At 44.3% G+C, this 21,852-nt stretch overlaps 1 protein-coding gene across 1 annotated transcript in view; it reads right to left on the minus strand.

The window, feature by feature from the left end:
- Window positions 1-1,494: 1,494 nt before the first annotated feature.
- METTL2A (methyltransferase 2A, tRNA N3-cytidine) overlaps window positions 1,495-21,852 on the minus strand; it is a 224,811-nt gene continuing 204,453 nt past the window's right edge. The window contains exon 9 of the mRNA XM_069634153.1: window positions 1,495-2,020. Within this exon, the coding sequence (XP_069490254.1) occupies window positions 1,800-2,020 (221 nt within the window). The 3' untranslated portion in view covers window positions 1,495-1,799. The remainder of the gene's footprint in view (window positions 2,021-21,852) is intronic.

Here is a 21,852-nt window from a genome sequence, read left to right on the forward strand (position 1 = left end):
TATGATAGACTTAGTACATTGATATACAAAAATTACTAACAAATATTATTGTTAAAGGGAATCTCAGGATCTTGCAAAAAAGCTTCAGATCTGTACACAGGGTGTGCTAGTATACAGATGTATATAGGATGCACTAGAACACCATGAAGTGCTGCACATTACCTCAGTTGTACCTGGATGCATCTTCCCACTTAATAAATAGGCTATAAGACAATTGACCCCCTGCCCAATACAGACACCACAAGGTTGACATGGCTACAAAGCCATATCTTTAAGATATTGTGAAAGTTGTTATGATGGGATACATAACCGGATGTTGGGAGAAGCCTTTTTACACACTGCACCGACACCTCTGTATAACATTAACACCCGAGAGGCAGGCAGAGAGAACAACTAGAGTGCCAAAATAATTGCAATTGTCGAGATATTGGACACAATATGAGAGTTTAGCTTGTGAACAGAGGTCAGTGGTATTGAGGGCTGGTTTAGATCTGGTCTTCTGTAAAACTATGCTTCTTTTCACCCCCCCCTGAACCTTAAATGACAGAAAGTGGCATCACTACGCATTGAAGTTAAGAAATAAGTCACATGTTCAAATATATATGAGATTAATTATTGTTGTTTTCATACTTAAAGCCAAAGATAATGCTGGATAAATAGTTTTGTGGATATTCCATAAATGTACCTTCATTAATGTATCTGTTTCGAAAGAGGTCACTGACACTAGTTTCACACTTCTTTGGCCTTCCGTCAGCGTGTAATTTTGAGGCATCTTCTTGTGAGGCTGTAGGGAATTGCTAATGCTCACTCTCACTCTGCTAACACAATAAGAGCATGGCAAGCCACGAGAATGTTCATCGGAGGAGGGACATGGGACTTCACTTAAAAAGAGCAATCTGGCTTGATCATTTTTGGTTTTAGATGAAAAACCTGGACATGTCTGGCAGCCTTCCATATCGCAATCAGATACAGAGGTTACATGTAGTCTTTATGGTCATCTTCTAAGAAGGCGTTCTTCTGACCACATTTTCTTCAATTCTAACACGTTCCACAACGGATTTAGCTACCCCAAGAATGAAGGGGGTTCCTGAGAAAGGTGGGGAGCCCTAGAGTTAAATGCATTGCATGACAATATGGGGGCTTTCAGTGTGGTTAAAGACTTCAACAGCCTCCTGGGCAAGGTTAACCTGGCACCCAACCATTGATGGTTCTGAAGAAACACGCTTAACAGAGCATTGGGTCTCCTAGATTAAAACCGACAAAAACACACAGAAGAGAATTCGTGCTTCAGACATGTGCATCTAGGGCGGTACTGAAGAAGTGAGAGGCCGAGATCTGTGAATCTCTGCAGTTGGGGCAGCCTTATTTACAAAAGAAATCACTGCATTGTCTCCCCAAGGATGTTAAGAGATATAACCGAATGAACGCTGAAGTATGTCTCTCTGGCAACCAGCACATATAATTGTTACATTACATTTCTATAAAAATAACACATTATAAAAAAGCAATTTATTAAAACAAGGTTTATAATCATTTTGAAACAGAATCCATTAAAAATAGAAGAATGCATTTGTTGCTTGGACAATAATACACCAAACGGTCAGTTTTCTGTTAAATGGGTTCCTGGAGCAGACTGCAGGCTGGACGCTGAAGACTGCAGGCTTTTGAGCTTCAATGATCTAATTAATTTAAGGAGGTAGGAGAACCAAAAAAAGTCCATTCAGCAACAAAGCAGGCTCTGTAAATAACTGTCCTGCCTATAGGCTGAGGGTTTGGTGATGGTTTTTGTTACATCCATCCTACACTTTACTGAGACACCGTTCACCCACTGCAGGGTTTCCATTCTCTCTAAACTGTCCCTCCGTCGTCTCATTATCGGCTGTCAATGGTTTGCGGTACTTGCACTGGATCCACACCCGATACATGGTGAGCTGCTTCCCACGGTTCACCTGCAAGCGACGATCAACAATATTCTGCACTTTCTCCAGACCAGCGCCAGTCAAGAGTTTGTCCAACTCATCTGAGGAAAAGAAAGAGGAGGTGCTGAGGGTCAAATATCTTACCATCAGACCATGCAGCCAAAATGTGGAGTTCACACCTCATCAATATTTAATCCAGGGTTCTGCAACGTGTGGCTCTCCAGATGTTTTGGACAGCAAATCCCATGATCCGTCACCCTTGACTATACGGGCTGGATAGATGGGAGTTGTAGTCCAAAACATCTGGAGAGCCAAAAGTTGCAGACCCACGATTTACGCAATAAGGATTGGGAAGGTGGGCTATCCCAGCCAGTTAATGGCACACTGCCAAAGTTAAGGGCCATGGAGAAGCAAAAGTGCTTGATGCAGGCTTTGCTGAACAGTTAATGGCTGCAATGTCAGCCTTCTAATACCATTAACAATCTTGAGGGAAAGCATGGGTGCTGGTGCAGTTTGATAAAAGAAAATCTGAGCTAATGCTGTGTTTAGGTATCCTTCACCACACCTGGATACTTTTAGGCTCTTCAGTGTTCGTTACAATGTCTTATACATTGAAAAGGAGCAAAATGTCTCAGGTGCAGTGAGGGAGAAGTGAACGTAGCATCAGGTCTTTTTTATTTTTTAACACAGCATTAGCACCCGAGTTTTCACTCGCAGGTGATAAGTTCCTTTTTGCCTTGCTGGGGAGGAGTTGGGAACAAGAGGCGGAAGCACTGGTGAGGGTTGGTTTGTTTTATTTATATAGCGCTCCCCACCCAAAGGTATCTGGGCGCAAGTTTACAAGTTATAGCTGGGTATGTACATACAATAAACATATAGAAATACAGGGGAAATACATTACATAGGGTATGATGCACCAATTAGGATACAATTATAGTAAACATGGATGAGGTATATGGGCGCAAGTTGCACTTGGGTATGTACATAGAATAATCATATAAGAGTACATGTGAAATACATTATTTTGGGTATGATACATCAGTTTGGAAACAATTATAGTAAACATGGATGATAACAAAGGTTGGTGGTTTGTCTAGGTCAGAAATCTATAAAGAGCAAGTAGTCCTCTGCAGGTGATCATGAGGGTAGGGCCAGGGGCTGACTCTGAGGGGACGGATTATTCTTGGGAGACTAGCCAGGTCTTTAGCTTATTTCGAAAAGCTTATTTCGAAAAGTCCAGTAGGTTGACACAGTTCTAAGGGGGTACATATCTCGCAAACTGCTCGGAAGAAGGCTTTCACCTATCAATAATGCTAGTAATCTAAGCAGCCGGATTCAGTGCTGCGCCCAGAGCAAGTGCTAAGGGAAGATATCTCCAAGGTCCAATAACAGTGGAACAACTAAAAAGACATGGAAAATGCTAAGCCATTTAAAATGACTTCAAAATGCAGATTATAGTTTCCAGTCCCCATGCAGGTCTTGCAGAAAATGGTTTGCATACATTTTGCCAAACTACCAATGCCAAAGGTCAAGTCTACTCCTTTAGAATGATTGACCTATTTAGGGGTCAATAAATAACCCAGAATTGGCCAGGATATCCTCAAAAGACCTTACGAAGTTAGGGATCAGAGGGTGGTGACTGCCCATGTCCGATTTAGAAATATTATTCTGCGCCAAAACTGCAGTACAACGGCACCCATTGATGAAAATTCCAGTCATCCATATGTAAAACTAGAATGCTCATGCACGGCACCATGGGACATTACAACCCATGTGTTGGAGACTCATTGTAGATAGCAGTTATCAAGTTGCTTACTGGTGCAGGTATTGTGTATAATTTGCATTGTATTGTGTCGTGTATTTGGTTTTATATAGTGTGATGCAACATAGTGCTGTATAAGAAAAAGCTGCCGTCATAGGATACAATAGTATAGATACAATTGGAAAACTAGAATATTTAGTCATTAGCAGCTAGGGCAAAGGGCTCAGCCAATCAGGTTGCTTTGAAGGTGTGCTATATTCTGGACATTAATACAGAAAAGAAAAAAAAGACTCTAGCTGTTCCTCGCAGCTACTTCGGAAGCTCTGGTAAGTAATCATTTTCAGTTTTTGAATTCTATAGGAGCTTCCATCATCCGCGTACGAACATCTGCCACATTAACCAGTGGGACCAGAAAAATTCCTGCCAGTAAATGTACCGCCACCTGCTTGGCTCTGGCACTTAATTCGGGAGGCTGCCCATCTGGGGAAGAAGGATAGCTCAGGGGCAACGTGGTTGTCTTGGAAGCAAGACAACACAGTGTAACAGAGGTTCGAAATCCCGATCCCGCTCTTAGAAACCACTTGTTGGTATTAAGCACATTATAAATGAACACTTAAATACATTTCCTGAAGGGTTGGCCCACTGCCACGGGTTAGATTGCCTCAATAACAGGCGTGCGGGCCATCCTGTCCAGTAATGGCCAGCTGCCCCATTGAAGTAGGTGAGTAATGGCACCTGGCTTGGATTTGGTGGTGTTCGTCCTGGCCAGGACAGCGGCACACCAGGTTCCTACTGCCAAGAACATGCCAAATTTGCATGTGAAATCTACAAACCACAAAAGGTGCGTACATTTCCCATGCGAACACATTTAAAACCCCCTACACACCCCCACTTACCTTCGAAGATGTGCTGTGTCCCTGCGGCACCAGTTCCCTTTCACTTCCGTGATCGGGAACCAGCGCTGCAGGGTTCTTTTGTTTCTTTTTTTTTCCTCTTTCCTCGGGTGTGCTGCGGCGGTGTCGCCCACAACACCCCAATCACTATACTGTATAGCATAGTGAGCGGGGTATTGTGGGGGAACATCCCCGCAACCCCTGTTTTTTTCTTTTTTTCATTTGGCAGGGGGGCTGAGGTGGTGTCCTCCGCAACACCCACTCACTGTAGTGAGGGATGTGTTGTGGGGAACACCCCCCAGCCCCAAGTCCGACCCCACCAAAACACCTAAACACAACACGAACATTTCAGACTTTTGGTAGTCCGAACTTTTCGTGATGTGTGTTTTAGGTCTTTTGGTGGGGTCAGACTTTTAAACTCTGTAAATTCGTACAATACCCCAAGAACAACAGTCAGTCGTGGTTGCAAATTCAATTTTGACGAATACTGTATATCCTTGTTGACAGCATTCTGTTGATAGCGATCAAGATTTGATCTTTATAAAACCCAAAGCTATTTGGGTATCAAGGGATAAGCTCACCAAGCCCCAGATTAAACCTAAAAAAGGGCTAAGCAACCCGAAAAAGAACACAGAATACAGCAAATGTGAATCGAAAGGAGTCGACTGCATTTACTGAATATGGAAATGAAAGCCTGTATTAATTCATAATTGTTCATTCTGTAATTAAACACGCTCCGAAGTTGTGTGGGCTCTGACTGGAACGAGAGCCCTAGGCTAAGTTTGTCGTGTTTGCTTTGGATGCGGCTAAACAAGGATTACAATAGCCTGGGCGGGCCCAGAGCTGAGCATGCTTCAAGATCTGCTTTACTCTCACAAAGATGAAGTGACTGGAAGGGCGTGAGCACATTTTGAACAAAACCAGAGGGACATATGGTAAGATGTACATGTATCTTTGCATAATAAAATAAATGCTAATATTGAAAAATGTATGCCTCGGAGTAATAATGTGCCAACAGAGAACTCAGTATACATATTTCTGTAGGGTGGAAAATATTCTCTTATATGGTTTTATTGAAATCTGAATGGCTGCAGCTACGTCTAAGGTGGATGCTGATACTGAGGCTTGGCTCTGGGGTTTTACAAATGCTCCAAAAAGTGTGTGATGGATGGACAAGTAAAACCTAAAAACCAGGTTTCGTTTTTTAAATAACATTTTTACTAGCATGTAGCACTCTGACTCTGAAGAGTGCCTTCATTGTTTTTATGTCAAAAAATGTTGACAATATAGGGAAAGAAATTGGGATAGACGTAGGATTTCCAGACAGAGCACTGTATTTATGTTGAGACTTCCTGTCATCCTGAAAAGTACCCTTTTATTCAGTTTCTCATTAGAACATGGTTTAGAGTCCCCACGTATAGGGAAAGAGCAGGCATTTTTAAAAGAAAAAACAAAAAAAAAAAGACTTCAAACCATCTCCTGATTCTGACCTCTCACAAGTGTTGTCAGAAGTAGGGTGGCTGTGACCCGTTGGATAGTCCGGTCCACCCCAAAAACAAATGTCGAAACCCATCGGCCAATTACCGCCTGTAGGCCAGTGGGGCATAAAACCTTTAATTACCACCCAGTGGCATAATCCTGTAGTGAGAGATGAGCAGCAACATACCTCGACAGCCTCACTAATGACCAGTGAGTTACCTAGAAGTTCAGAAGACGATGGAGTTTCGATGTTCTCATCCTGACATTTTTTCCCCTACCAAGGAATTTGTGGGAGCTTTAGAACAGGCTATTTCGAGTTTGAAAATGTCTATGCCTCTGTCTCTCAAGACCCTCCTGGAAAGAATCCTAGCTAGCCAGGAGAACACCAATAGAAGATCTCAAGAGACTTTGGATAGGACAGGTGGTTTCCCTGGTGGTCGGGGGAGGTTAAACCTTTGACACAAGAAACGCCATCCCCCAAATTCAGAGAAATCCTGACACTAGTTCCAGCAGGGCGACAAGAGAATAAGAAATATGGTTTTCCTGTCCACTATTCAAACTTGTGAGTCAACGGAAACCAGTGCGAGTAGGGGGACAAAACTTCATCCATCCAACCAACAATGTATTTATGCAGTACAAAAGGAAATTTTGCCTGCGTTTGTCCCAATAACCAACATGAGGAACCCACAGAGATAGTAGAGATAGGATGGTTTGACACGGAGGAATGGGAAAAGTAGAAAGAAAGAATTCTAGAACCATCGGAGGAAAGTGATGTCTGTGTATGTAAACCAGATCTTTACAGGCTCCAAAACAGATCAAAGTCAATCAGATGTGGGCTACCACCTGGGTTGACTCAGGGACTAAACAGACTGCTGTCTGGTCAGACCTCGTCTATCTTAACATCTTAAACTTGAGAGAGGCTGTGCAGATCACATGTGTTCATTGGAATGCCGAGACCTACCACAAAGTACCGATAACTTTGGAAGCCGGGGGAGACCCAACGGAGCTAAAAGTAGATTGTTCCCAGACTCCATGAGGAGGTCATTATCGCTACTGACTTCCTCCATTTTATATTTCCTAAGCTTTATTCCGACAAACAAGTCATAAAAGCACACATCCCTTCAAACATCACAACATACATACAATATGAAAAATGATCTTCATGGTGATTCAGTTTCTCACTTTAAGAAAATTCAAGGTGTAGGGCCTCGGTCACGCGGGCGTCCCTCCACGCGCCGGGCCCCACCTTACGCCTACGTCACCAACGTTCCACACCCAGTTCCTGTGGTTCTGCCGATGGCGGTAGAATTTAATTATTACTATAGGGGATGGCTGGTTGGGTGTTGTGAAGGAGGGAGAGCCTGGACTAAGAACCTGAATCATCATGAAAATAATTTTTCATTTCTCTTTTGTCCTGGCTCTCCCTCCTTCCCAACTGCTTGGAACCAGAATAAAAAGCCTTAGAATAAGTAAGGGTGGAGGAGACAGCATGTACAGAGTATAGTGCTTGCAAAAGGCAAGAGGGGTAGCCCAGGTAGCAGCTCTACAGATTTCTACAGTGGGAACATTCCTAGTAAAGGCTAGGGATGCTGCTTTGGCTCTTGAGAAATGAGCCCGAAGTCTCTGCAGAGTCGCGAGCCCTTTCATATCATATGCCTTGGAGATACAGGAGATAATCCATCTGGCGATGGAAGCTTTATCTGCTTTATTGCCAGGAGATGGACCGGCCGTAAGTGATGAAGAGCTGGTCTGCTTTCCTGAAAGATGTGGTCCTCTCTAATTAAGTTATTACAATGTCTAGATTATGTTATGTCTCCTCGGCCGCATAAGCATGCAGCCTAGGAAGAAAAGCAGGAAGACATATTTCTTGATTCAGTTGAAAGTCGGAAACCACCTTTGGTAGAAAGGAGGGGACCGTACGAAGGACTACTTTATGCTTATGGAATACTATATAAGGTTCCTTTGAGGAGAGAGCTTGGGGTTCTCAAATCCTTCTAGTTGATGTAATGGATACTAAAAATGCTGTTTTCCAAGTTAGAAGTTCCAATTTGCATGATGCCATAGGCTTGAATGGTGTTTGCATCAGCGCTGACAAAATTACGTTGAGATCCCATTGAGGTTGAGGTTCATGAATAGGGAGCTGTAAACGTAGAAGGCCCTAGGAATAGCTTTGTTTGAGAGAGAGGACGACTTATGTTCTCTGTTTAGGTATGTTCCAAGAGCCGATAAGTAATGTTTGCAAGCGTCTACTTTGACAAGTGTAAACTAGAGGAGACATGAAGGATGTGACCTTATCAACAGAAGCCTCTAGATGATTAAGATTGCCGTCTAGGGCCCTGTGACAGAACGGTAACCATTTGTGTTAGGCAAGATTGTGTGCAGTATCCTTTGGAAGACTACATCAACCTTGATTTCCTGGCAAGAGGAACCCAACCTTTGGTACAAGTCTGTACTACACAGGTTGGTAGTGTGGCTGAGCAGCAGGCTCATCTCAAGAGGGGTCAATATGAGCAGTAGGGTTGTAACCCAGAGTTTCAGTAACAGTTATTAAAATAAACAATTACACTAAAGGTTTCTGGATTAAAAAATTATGACTTTATTTAACAGTCAGTTCAATAAGCCTTCTTCAGAAGGGAGCAAAACATGTAACAATTATAATACACTTCAAAACGCACTCCGTTTCTCTAAATCAGATGATACCCATTGTGGATGGCGCACAAACACTTCCTACACCCTGGGGTAACTTAAATAGGTAGGACACTGTGGACTTGATTTATCACTGGTACATTTAGAGCAATACTGAGTTTAGGGTGCAAAAGATTAGATGGAGGAATAAAACAAAGGTTAAATAATTCATAAACTGGTAAGTACTTTTTAAACCTTCCAATGCAAAGTAAATTAACCCCTGTCCTGCAGGAAAGGCAAAAGCACAAAGTCATAGGTAAGAAGAGTCTCTCAGGGAGCCAGGGCAGTCAATGTTACTTGAACAAAGTCTAGGGGAGCTGAAGATCTTCTTTGCAGGCAAGTAAAAGTCTTGCACAATGTTTTTAAAAATGTTTGCAGAAATAAGATTCACTTGAAGGGCCACAAGCTGGGAGGCTTGTGAGGGGCAAAGCTGCAAGCAACTCTGCAAAGGCAACCAAGACCAGTCTCAACTGAAAACAAGCAAGGCTACACAACAAGAGGTAAGTCCTCTTAGGTTTACAGTAATTTTGGTTAGAAGAAATGAGTCGAGCTGGCTTCTGTTCCTGGGCCTCAGTCGTGGAGACAAGAGGGAGGACTTCTGGGGACTCCTGCAACACAACGGGAAGGTCGGTGGCAGCGAAGGTCAAATTTCAATTCAGCTGCACTTCGCGGTTTCAGCTACTTGTGTCTATATCAAATAGCAACACTGTGGTTCTCGGATACCACTTCAGACTTTCCTCACATCTGGGGTCCAGCACTCTGTTGAGGCGGCTCAGGCTTGGTCAGTCCTGCTTCAGGGAAGTCTGGAGTATCTTCCTGGTGCTCGGGTCCAACTTAAAAGCGATGCACTCAATCTGGTATTCCTCTTCCTAGCACTTTGGTAGCAGCAGTGGAAGTACAGCCAGCTCCGAGAGGATGTCCAGACGAGTTCACTTTGGGGTTGATTGGTTCCACCAACCCAAGGGGAGAAGTCGTCCTTGCAGGGCTTCTCTAGTCAAGGCAAATACAGAGCTTCAGCACAGCAGCAGGGCTTCACCGGGCAAACCAACGGCCCAGGAGTTGCAGCAGGCGTCTCTTCCAAGTTCTTCTTCGGATTCCTTCGTCCTTTGGTCGACTCTGCCTTCCAGGCCAAAAAGCTTGCCTTTATGCAGGTTTCTCCCATTCATTCGAGCCTAGCTGTCAATCACACAGCAGGGTGGCTGTCCTTCAAGGACAGCCAGCCGGCCAATCACCTTTGGGTGCATTCCTGTAACTAAGGGGATTAAGCACAGGGAGCTTTGGGCACCTCCCTCCCTCCCTCCCTCCCTGCCCCTGCCAGACATACTGGAGCCAGAGGCGGGTTTCACTCGCGATTCCTGCCAACGACAAAACAAATGGACCAGACCTGGTTTGGCGCGAAGAGTAAATCTCAAGAAGGACATTTCCAACAAGAAATGGCGAAAAAAGACCACCAGGGCCATTTTGACAAAATGGACACCCATGGTTGCCTCACTGTAGCTGCGAACGCAGCCCGCAGTAAAAACGCACAATGGTAGTATAAAGTAAACCACTGCCACCAGCCATTAAGTGTAGAAAGGGTAACACAAAAATGTTACATGAGAAACTAGACAAAGGGGATATTAAGTACTCCCTCCAGCACCCTATGGTAAGATAGTGTGTGCTGGGTCTAGAAAGTAATACAATATTTCACTTCACTGCTCTTGGAAACAATAGTTTCACCAAGAGAAGGTATTTAAACCTTTGGGAAATCTAAGAGACTTCCATGTGCCACTGCACTCAAGGTGCTGTGTGTCACAATGTAAAGATTATGCTTATGGAGTTTGTCAGACTCCAAAGTCAAAAGAAACAGAGTCCAAATCACAGAAAAATACATGAAAGTGGGAAAACGGTCTCACTCTCTCCAGGTTAGAACTTAAAAGTCCTAAGGTCCAGCAAAGGAGCTGGGGGACTGCAAGGTAGAAGGGAATTAGCACATTTCTGAGAACTCTCCCTAACAATTTGCTTCAATATTGCTTCTTGGTAGAAGCTTTTCTGAAAGCCAACATGATTGTTAGATTTTGTTCTGACAATTGTAAGTGGGAGAAGGCTAGTTTTTCAGGAACCAAGCATTCAAGTTCAGCAATTAAGGAGAGGGATGAAGAACCTGCCCTTTCTGTTGTGTCAACAGATCCCTCAACGACGGGAGATCTAATTTGAAAGTCCCTGCTAACTCCAGGAGGTGTGGAAACCAAATCTGGCGAGACCAGAAAGGAGCTATAAGAATCATTGTTAGATTCTGTGACATCTTGAATTTGAGCAATGCTTTGTGCATCAATGGGAGAGGTGGAAAAGAGTATAGGTTCAAACAATGCAGGTTTAGTGCATCTCACAGCGTCTGAAGACCCAGACCTTGCTTTGACGCAAACTGGGGACAGAGTGTTGTGCTGGTTGGCAAAGAGGTCTACTGATGGATGGCCCCATATCTGAAATATTGGCCCTCATTAGGAGTCCGGCAGTAGCCGTGCTGGTAAAACCGGCAGGCTGCCGCCGGACCCGTAGTGAATTACCAGCACCGGACTTGCCGGATTTACTGGGGCATTACAACCCCGGTGGTCCAGTAAATCCGGCGCCGGCAATTCTGTTAATCCCCATTCCTGTGGAGTCCCATAGGACTCGATGGGAATGGGGACCGTGGAAAAACCGCCAACATGTTGTAATGGATCAAACCTGGCGGGCGGGCGGAACGGCACCCGCCCACAGAACTCTTAGTTTTTCCAGTCTGGCAAACGGTGCCAGTACGGTTTTATCTGCACCGTTAATTCCGGACCGGCAAACATGTAATGAGGACCATTGTCTTTGCTACTGCCGGTTTCAGCTACCACTCATGCGGAGCAGACTGTAACCTGCTCAGGTTGTCTGCTAAGATGTTTTTGTTTCCCTCCAGATGGACACCAACAAGAAAATGTGATTCTGAATGGCCCAATGCCAAATCTTCACTGCAAGGAGACACAGGGGAAGGAACCAGTGCCCCCCTGCTTGTTGATATAGAACATTGCAGTGGTATTGTTTGAGAATTTTCACCACCTTTCCTTGAAGTGAGGGAAGAGATGATTTTAGAGCGAAGAATAGGTCTTAGTTCCAGGACATTTATGTGGTCCCTTATTTCTTGAGAAGGCCAAAGGCCATGTGCGGTTAGTCTTTCACAATGGGATCACCAACCGTACTTGGATGAGTCTGCTGTAATAACTATTTGGTGAAGGGGTGGCTGAAAAGGAGACCAGATTAATACATTCTCTGGGGAGTTCCACCAGATTAGTGAGTCCTGAACTTGCTTTGGAATTTGAATTTTCATTTCGTGAGAATACAACAGTTGGTTCCAGTTGCAGGCAAGATGCCAGTAAACTGTTCCCTACGTCGCCTTGCAAAGGGAACTAGGTTTATACAAGAGGCCACTACCCCAATAGTCTTTGAAACCACCAAGCTTTTGGAACCTGACGTGTTTGGACTTTCGAGATAACTTGTTGAATTGCTCCCACCCTTTCCGGGGAGGGAAGGCTTTCTGTAGAGTAGTATCTATTACTGCTCCTATAAAGTTGGATCCTTTGCGAAGGGATGAGTTTGGATTTTGCCACATTTATGGAAAACCCTAGGTTGAAAAGAGTGTGGCATGTTAATTGCATCCTTTGAAGCAATTCCTCCGGAGACTGGGCCTTGAGGAGCCAGTTGCCTAGGTAAGGATATAGATCTACTGTCCTTAACCGATGCCACTGTTCCCAGAATGTTTGTGAATACCCTGGAAGCAGAATTGCATCCGAAGGGCAGACATGTGAACTGGTAATGAGACCTTACTATGGTGAACCTCAGGAAACGACAGTGATCTTTAAAGATGGGAATGTGAAAATAAGCAACATGTAGATCTATAGATGCCATCCAATCATTCAGATGAATAGACTCTATAATCTGAGGTATGGTAACCATATGGAAGGTTTTGATTAACAGAAACTGGTTGAGATCTGAGAGGTCTAGAATTGGCCAGAACACGCCGCTTTTCTTTGAGATTACAAGTAGCGGGAATAAAACACCCCTGACCTAATTCCTCTTGAGGAACCAATTCAATCGCTCATAAGGAAAGGAGTTTTTGGGTCTCTACCAGGAGCTCAGGGGATGATTTTTGGAGCTTCAGGGTAAGAGGATGGGAGAATAACCGAAGGCCAAGACGGTAACCGCGTCAAATAATATTCAAAACCCACTCCTCTTGAGTGATGCTTTCCCAATGTGTAAGAAAGTTGGAAATCCTTCCTGCAATCAGGGATGTATACTCCTTGATAATTGTTAGGTAAGAATTGGTGTAGTAACACTGTGTGACACTACACAACACTTATCTGCTTGGTATTAGGTAACCCACCTTTTGGTGTAGGTCTGTACTATACAAGTTGGTAGTGTGACTGAGCAGCCAGGCCTATCTCAAGAGGGGTAACTGTGAGCTGCAGCAATGAACTTCGCTTACACAAGTATCCAAGTAACACTTACACTCAAGATTTCAGTTATAAATAATTATTTAACATCAATTTTTAAATAAGCATTCTTTAAAAAGGGCAATGTATGTAGCAATCAAATATACTTTAAAAATACTTTTCAGGATCAGCATAAGTAAGTGTATACTCTTTAGAAATGCTTTTTACACACTTCCTACACCCTGAGGGCAGTAATGGCATTTATATATCGCACCAACTATACTTTGCAGATTCTGAGGTTGCAGAAAGGAAACGTTAAAGGAAGGAAAAAGGTTATACAGGTTCTTAGTATAGGTGAGGACAATTAAATCTTCCAATAAGATCTAACCTTTCCCAGCAATAACAGTCTTAAACAAGTTACCACCTATGAGGGACAGAAATGTCAATGGCCCAGACGAGTCTGCAGAGAGCCAGGACAGCCAAAGTCAATTGGAGCACAGTCTATGAAGCCGAGGTACTTCTTAGATAGAAAAGTTTTGCACAAAGTTAGAGAGTTTGTAGAAAATCACTTGTAGGGTCACAAGTGAAAAGGAGAGTTGGAATCAACTCTCAAAAGCAGCCAATTCAAAACAACTGACAAGAGCAAAGCCAAAGGACACTGAGGTAAGTACCCCAAGTGTAAACAATACCTCTGGTTTGAAGAAGAGTGCTCCTGCTGGATTCTGACCTGTTGCAACGGGGCAGACCCTGAGTTCATGTGCCTCAGTCGTGGGTACAAGAGGGAAGACGCCTGGAGTGCTCATGCGGCAGCATTTTGGAGCTTGTCAGCAGCTACGGGCGAATTCTGGATCAGTGTCACTTTGCGGTTTCAGCGCTTGGTAAACAGCACCATCACGGAGCTTCTGGCCAGATTTCAGACGTTGCACTCGACTACGAATTTCTCGACCCATGGCACTCGGTTCTTGCAGCAGCGAAGAAGTACAGCCAATCAGGGAAGATGGTCCAGTGGAGTTCGTCTCGGGGTTAGTTTGTCCCACTAACCCAAGGGAAGACGTCATCCTTTCCGGAGCTTCCCTTGTCGATTAGAAAAAGGAGTTTCGGCACAGCAGCAGGGCTTCAACAGGCAATTCAAAGCTCCAGGAGGATGCAGCAAGCTTCGTTCACGATTTCTTCGTCGGGTGTTTCTCCAAGTGGTCGACTCAGCCTCTAGTCCCAAAACCCTCGGCTTTTAAGCAGGTTTTGCCCATTCATGCACAGCCTAGGCTGTCAATCAAACAGCCAATCAGGACTGGTTGCATTCATGCACTCCTATAGACAAAGGACAGGGGAGTTTCGGGCACCTCCCTCACATCCTGCTTTTCCAGACACACTGGAGCCAGAGGCAGGCGTCCGGGATGAAGCCTGCCAAAGGCAAAACGAGCAAAGGGTTCAAATCTGCCTTGATGCACATATTAAAACCCAAAAAAGAACTCACAAACAGAAAATGGCAGAAAAAAGAAGACCCATGGGTGCTGTAATGCAGAGGAGGATTCAGCCTGCTGTAGAAAAGCACAATGGTAGGAAAATGAAACCACTGCCACCAGCCATTTAAAGTAGTGAGGGTAACAAAAAATGTTACATGCAAATGTAGAATAAGGGGGTACTAGGCAACCACCCCAGCACTCCACATAATATAGGGGGTGTGGGGGGTACTGGACCATACAAAGAGAAAAGGTAAGTAAAGTCAATTTCACTTTACTATACTTGGGAACAGTAGTTCACAAAATAAAAAAGGTATTTAAACCTTCTGAGAAATCTAAAGGATTTCTCTGTGACACTGCACCGAGAGTGCTGTGTGTCACCGTACAAAAAGTAGATGCCTATGCAATTCGTCAAGCTCCAAAAACAGTAAATAACACATGATCCAAAATAGATCAAAACACATGCGAGTGATAAAAAAGGTCTCACTCAGTCCAGGGTTAAAATTAAAAAGTCCTAAAGTCCAGCAAAAGCGCTGGGGTTCTCCAAGGTTGAAGGGAATTAGGGTGAATTCTCATTTCTGTGCTAACAATTATAGTTGTAGCAGAAGGTATGTTCATCCCCGGGAGGAAGTCAAATAGAGTTATTTTGTTCTTGTTAAGAATTTGAAGAAGGGGAAGGCCCCGACTTGGATTTAGGTCTATATCTTCTCTTCTTAGAAGAGTTCTAAGATTTTGTGGATGTGGCAGGACCATTATTCCCTTGAGGATGTGGTTTGAACGACTTAAAGTTCTGCTGATATGGTTATTTTACCCAAACTGAGCTAAGGGCTTTAGCACCAGTGAAACTGGCTTTACATTTTTGATGTACCTCATCAGTAGAGGGATCAAAAAGTGTTAAGCTGTCAAAAAGAAGGCCGAGAACTTTCTCTTGAATATCCTGGTGAAGAGAAAGGCTGATAAATATGCGGGTCTACGCAACCAGACTGCATTAATGCCCGCTCTTGCTGTTGTATCAGTGAGGTCCTTAACCACTTGAAGCTGTTGGATAGCCGCCGCTCTACCTTCTGAAATACAAAAAGAAAAAAAAAAATCATCAGCGGTTTCCTGAGGGAGCATGTCAGTAAAGTGCTCCAGGTTCGCCCAATTAAGGATATTAAATCCTGCTAAAACTGTAGCAGTGTTTACTTGCCAGAGTTGTAAGGTAGCATTAGTGTAGTACGTTTTACCTTGTGCCTGCCAGGCTTTTACATTCCTATCTAGTCCTGAAGCTTGAGACAGAAGGACGTTTTCCCTGGGTGCGCAGGGTAGCTGAAACTACCACAGATTGTGCTGGAAGATTTTCCATAAGTATGAAAGGCTCTTCCTTAGGCACCTTATACTTGGAGTCTAAAACTTTAGAGATGCGAGGATCTGAATGAGGGTTTTCCCCAACGTGCTAGTGCTTGCTCTAGAACAGATGATTCCATGGGAAGTGGATTTTTAGACTGCTGAGATGGCAGTTTACCAAAAACACCAGCTGTTTCAGGTTTATCTTTAGGAATGATTTCCAAGGCCTGCATAGCTTTTGCTACAATCTCATTAAACACCTTAGATGGTGACAGAGCAGTGTCGTCATCTGTATCGGTGTCGGTGTCTTTGGACATTTTTTGTTTCTTGGATGGAGGAGCAGAATTCTAGTTGTCAACTGACACAGTGATTGTTTATTTATTTGATAATGCGCACCAAACCCTCAGGTAGCTGGGTGCAGCAGTTACAAGCATATTTGAAGCTTAGTTACAGCATATGAATTGAATACATAAACAAATTATAATGCATACAGTTTATATGCATAATGCATGTAGGAGGTACACTGCGAGAAAAAAAAAATAGGGACTGTGGTAAAAAACATAAGGAATCACGCTGAGCATCCTAGGATCAGGAGTACAGATGAGTAATACAGGTAAATGCTTTCTAGATGTCCTTAGAGCAAAACCAGTTCAATAGGTTGTGTCTAAATCTCGAGTATGGCTGATCCACTCTGAGGGCAGTGGGGAGTGCGTTCCAAAAAAGAGCTGCTTTGACTGGCGCAGGAATAGGATCAGTGGGCACTGATCCCTGAGGAGGACTACTAGGAGACATTTTGTCATTAATGCGTTGAGCCAGAACTTCTAAGAAGGGCTCAGAAAGCATGATTTCCAGTACCGTATTGGTTATATCATTTGCCATTAGAGAAGGATTGGGTTGGGGATCTTGTAACCTAAAGGGTGATGTAAAAGAATCAGCCCTGGTAGACTGATGGTTTGGATTTGTTAAAAACATCTGTGGTCCCGATTGAGATGCTGGAACCCGAGTTGGTTGAGCCAAATTGTCCTCAAACCGAGGAGAACATTGTGGCAAAATTTGAGGAGAATTCACTCACAGGAGTACTGAATAATTGTTCCGGAAGAACTGTAAAAAATGTCGAAGCAACAAAGTCTTCCGAATCAGAAACGAGAATGGAATTATATTTCGGACTCTCTGGTACCGAATCAGAGTTAGATGCAACGCTTCTTTTTTCCACTTGTGCCTCCTTGGAGAAGCCGAGAATTGCTTCAGACAACGGATGCACTGGACGGGATTTCGAGTGAGAATGTTTATGCCTTTTGTGAAGGGACTTATGTGACTTCTTCTGTACCAAGGAACTGCGGTCACCGAGGAGAACATTTTCTCTTTCGGTATCGAAGCACTGGAAGGTCTACATGCAGTAACCGTCTTGGCTGTAGCAGATAGAGGGGAATGGGAAGGTACTGAGTCGACCACTGAGGCGTGCGCATCTTTGAAGGAACCCTTGCCTATTTGGATTACCGAGGCATTAAAGGTTTTCCCCGGTACTGTAATAATTTTGACTGGTGTAAACAAATCTTCCGGTACAGGGTGGATCTTTTCAGACCCTTTCCCACCTTTTGGTACTAACACTTTCCCACCTGGAGGTACTCTCTGTTGAAAACGGCCAGGTTTCGCCCTGAATGGTCCCATGAAGAACCCGTAACTGAGGAGGTTGTCTTCCCCTGGGTACCGAAGGCTGGTGCCGAAACACGTACCTTACCTGAAGGTACAGTCCCCCTCTTACCGATGCTGGCCTCCCTCCTGTTCCGTACAAAGTCTTTGTTCGTCTTCGGTACCGGTCCAAGCTGTGACAAATTGAGAAGACGAGTCCGCAGAGACCTCGGGTGAATCCCATAGCAAAAGACACAGGTACTCACCGAGTGATGTATACCCAAACACCGAACGCAGGTATAATGGGGATCGGCTGCCGAGAATTGCTTCCGACAACGGATGCACTGTTTGAATCCTGTCTTATACGGCATGCGTAGAGGGAGGCACCACGAATTGAATAAATGACCAAACGCTAAGAAAAAAGGGATGGACAGCAAAAAGTAATGCCCCAAAAAAGGAGGGAGTCGCAGTGCAGCAAAATTCTGACCCGCTCAGTAGGTGGGAAAACAGGAACTGGGTGTGGAATGTTGGTGAGGTAGGGTTAAGGTGTGGGCTCGGCGCGCGGAGGGACGCACGTGTGACGTACGCCCTACACCTTCAATTTTTTTAAACTGACAGCTATTTTTTGCTGCCATCTTTTTCCGGTTCCCAACCAGTTGGGAAGGATGGAGAGCCAGGACGAAGGAGAAACATGAATTTCCCTCAGAGAACATAAAATTCAGAGTTCATGATTAAAACAGTCCATTTCACTGACGGGGTATCAGCTGAATTTAGGCAGATTGCCATCGCTGCTTCAATTAATTAGCACCCACGACCCCGGGAAAACAGTTTAAAAAGCATATTCTTAAAAGGCAGTGTAACTGGTGTAAGGAAGGCATGGTATCGAACAGTAAGACGGACACAGGTGATCACAGTTCAAGGGTGTCTATTGAACTTCAATTGGGTTTGAAAAACGTCTATCTAATACTAAATCTAAAGATGGGAGCAAGCTACGACCATCAAATAATAATGCAGTCCTAGTTGAGTCTGTCAAAATAAAAGGGCCTATACTAATAAACCTATTGCCAATCCTTACTTCTAAATACAAATCGTGTAGGAAAAAATGTTATGCAAAAGAGAAGTGTTCAAGAAATTATATGTCAGGATATTCAAGCCGTTGACTTCCCCTACCCACGTTTTCATCACAGGACAAGGCAACACACTCGAGCTTAGCACACTCTTTGGCTTCTTTAGCACAAGGATGCAGTTCAAAACTTCAACATTAGGGCCTTCTGTGCCAAAGTCTCTTTGCCATTGAAAGTCTCTTATTTCAGAGGGCCTGATGCAACACAACAAATATTAAAGTTCCTTTCATCTTAGGATTTCACATATACCAATTCAAGGGGGATTTACTGTTCACCCCGGGTTCCCCTATGACGGGCTAAGACCAAAATTCTCTACTTCATCAAAATTGGAAAAATTCCGACTGTGCGCAGGGTTTTGCTTGACCCATCACAAGACCACTTGGATTCACAATTACTCTTTCTCGTCTTGATATAACATTCTCACTTTTCCCACTTCTCAGCTGGATACCTTACAGAGACCTTCGATTGAGCACCCTCAATGTGCTGGAACACTCTGTCAAAAGGTATTTTATCTTGCTTTTAAAGTTCAGGCATCAGCAGTTCAATTTTACTTGCGTTTCTTATCGCATACGTTTTAACAATGTTCGTTCCAGCGCCAGCAATACAATGTTGCCGATTGCAACCTTGGCTTCAACATAGACCGGTCTTGTATCAGTCTCCCCAACTCACCGGCTGTGTTGATTTCACGGACTCTGGTTTGTTGTTGGAGCCAAGGACGGTACCACAGCGGCTGATTCTCCCTGCCATGATTATTGATGCGGTAGGCCCCTTCCACACACCCCCAGTGCATCTACGACACACAATGCAGGATTTGTCAGCCTGGTTTCCTTGTCTTACGCTCTGTATTCTTACGCTCTCTATTCTCGAGGTGTCTGGAAAGTAACGGTTCCTTCTCCGAATTTCCCTCCTTGCTATCCCCTTCTGTTTCACCGTCTTTCCTCTCTTGTTCAGCTGCCGTCACGCAACTGCTGTTTCCTTGTGTGCTTTGCCTCTCTCAGAGTGTGCTCTCGTGCTGCGCCTTTTATCTATGTGGGGAAACTTAATGGAAGTCAGGTGTGTCTGATGATCAGTAATTGCCGGACCCCGCCTGACCACTGTATTGGGACATGCTAGGTATACTGCTCGGGTGTTAAGTCTGTTTTCTCTCATAGCAGGTGGTCCATGAGAAAGTGTTTGTGTTGTAAAAGGGGTTCAGGGGCTAGAGTTCCTAAATATCCTACTTGGTAGAATGGGGTAAAGGTGTTACAGGGAAGGGGATAAAACACCTTACCATCCAGTGTCCCACTCCCCGAAGACCCCTCATCGGTCCACCCCCAGGAACTGGATCCAAAAGCAATGGCCATGTGCTGGCCACCTGGGTGACAGATCCCTGGGAAATAGTAGGTGAGGCACCTTCTGGTTTCTCACACTGGACACAGCATTATTAAATGTTTCAACACATCAATTGCGTTTTTACATAACTAACATACATACATACATACATACGATACGCTGTCAGCCCATCTGTGCACCAACTCTGCCGTAGGCAGGATCCCAAATCGAAATTTCACATACAGGGACCTTTCAAATTTGGGGCTAACATTCCAAAGAAGCCTCATATCCCACTTCTGTCTTAATGGCAATGTAACGAGCCAGGGACTCAGAGGATGTGAATTTTACCAGTATGTCTTGCTGTGTCTTAGCTTAGTGGTTTTGACCCTTATTTTACAATGAGTAGTAATAACACACGGATTACACCAGTAGTCACCAAGATCCTTATCCCAAGGCACCTTCTTACATGGGATGCCCACTTCACGTCAGTGCCCCGTTGCTGAGATAAAACATCCAGCAGTGATTCTCTGTATTTGAGGAAATTTACATTGGTCCACAACCGGACCCAATAAAGGACCAGGCGCAACTGTCAAATAGATTCTATTCCCTGGATCACTGTCTAAGCATAATGGCAAATTTGGGGTGCAGATGGGCAACCCCAATTTATTTTTAAAGAACTTACTCTCTATAACTGCCAAGAAATGAGTATAAATCTGCTGCCACACCTCTGCCCCATAAATTGCAGCTTGCCGTGCCTGGGCCTTGTACACACTTCGAGTGAAACGCGCACGGCCCGTTACTATGTTCTGCAGTGAACCTAACGAGGGCCCCACTGCACCTGGCCAATGGGAGCCTTGCTTTCTCCAGTTGCATAGACCAGCCACAGGTAGCCATTGCTCTAACTCCTAGGTAAATCGTACAAGACCACTTGCTCAATCTCCCCTTCATCCAAGCCCAGTCTGAGTCCCATGGGTTTCCTCCTGGTATTAGTATTAAAGATAATTGATTTTGTCTTAATGTTTAGCACCAGACCATTTCTTTTGCAAAATGCAACAAATATATCCAGCTGCTTGCGGGTGCCAGCGGGGGTCAGAGATAATAAAACTGTCATCCGCGAACAGCAAAATTTGAATCTTGTCACCCATCAAGGTAGGTGCATCTCTCTGGGCAGCCAGCAACTCCTCAATCGTGCCATTAATAAACATACAAAAATGCTTAGGGGCCAGGACACACCCCTGGCAAACACCTTTTTCAATGTTAATACTGCCAGAGGTTCTCCCATCAAGACTCCATCGAACAAACGCAGTATTGCCTGTATATAAGCTCTATATTGTGGTCAGAGTGAGGCCGGGATGCCCTGCTCCCTAAGCACCTCCCAAAGACGGAGCCTAGGTACAGTGTCAAAAGCGGTACGCAAGTCCACAAAGACTGAGTATACACTGATCTGAGGACTGAGTACTTATCGCACACCAACCGTAGTCAAAGACTTTGGTCGACTGTGCTCAATCCTTCGCAGCACCCTTCTTGGCATTGATTAAAAATCATCCTGCTGTTAACCCAAGAGTCCAAATGTGCCAGCAGGACCCCTGCAAAGATTTTCCCTCCAGCATCCAATAATGAGATGGGTCTGAAATTCAAAGGCTCGTCTCTAGAACCTTTTTTATGGATTGGGACCAACTCTGCTCTTGTCCATGACTCTGCTCTTGTCCACATTCTTACTCAAAATTACATTAAATAGATTAGTCAGATATGGGACCTAGACAGTAATCTCATTCATATAGAAATCTGTGGGTACCCTATCCGGGCCTGGTGCTTTACCCGGCTTCTGGCA

This window comes from Ambystoma mexicanum, chromosome 13 (genome assembly GCF_040938575.1).
Source record: "Ambystoma mexicanum isolate Mex_15411 chromosome 13, UKY_AmexF1_1, whole genome shotgun sequence".
Taxonomy (NCBI): domain Eukaryota; kingdom Metazoa; phylum Chordata; class Amphibia; order Caudata; family Ambystomatidae; genus Ambystoma; species Ambystoma mexicanum.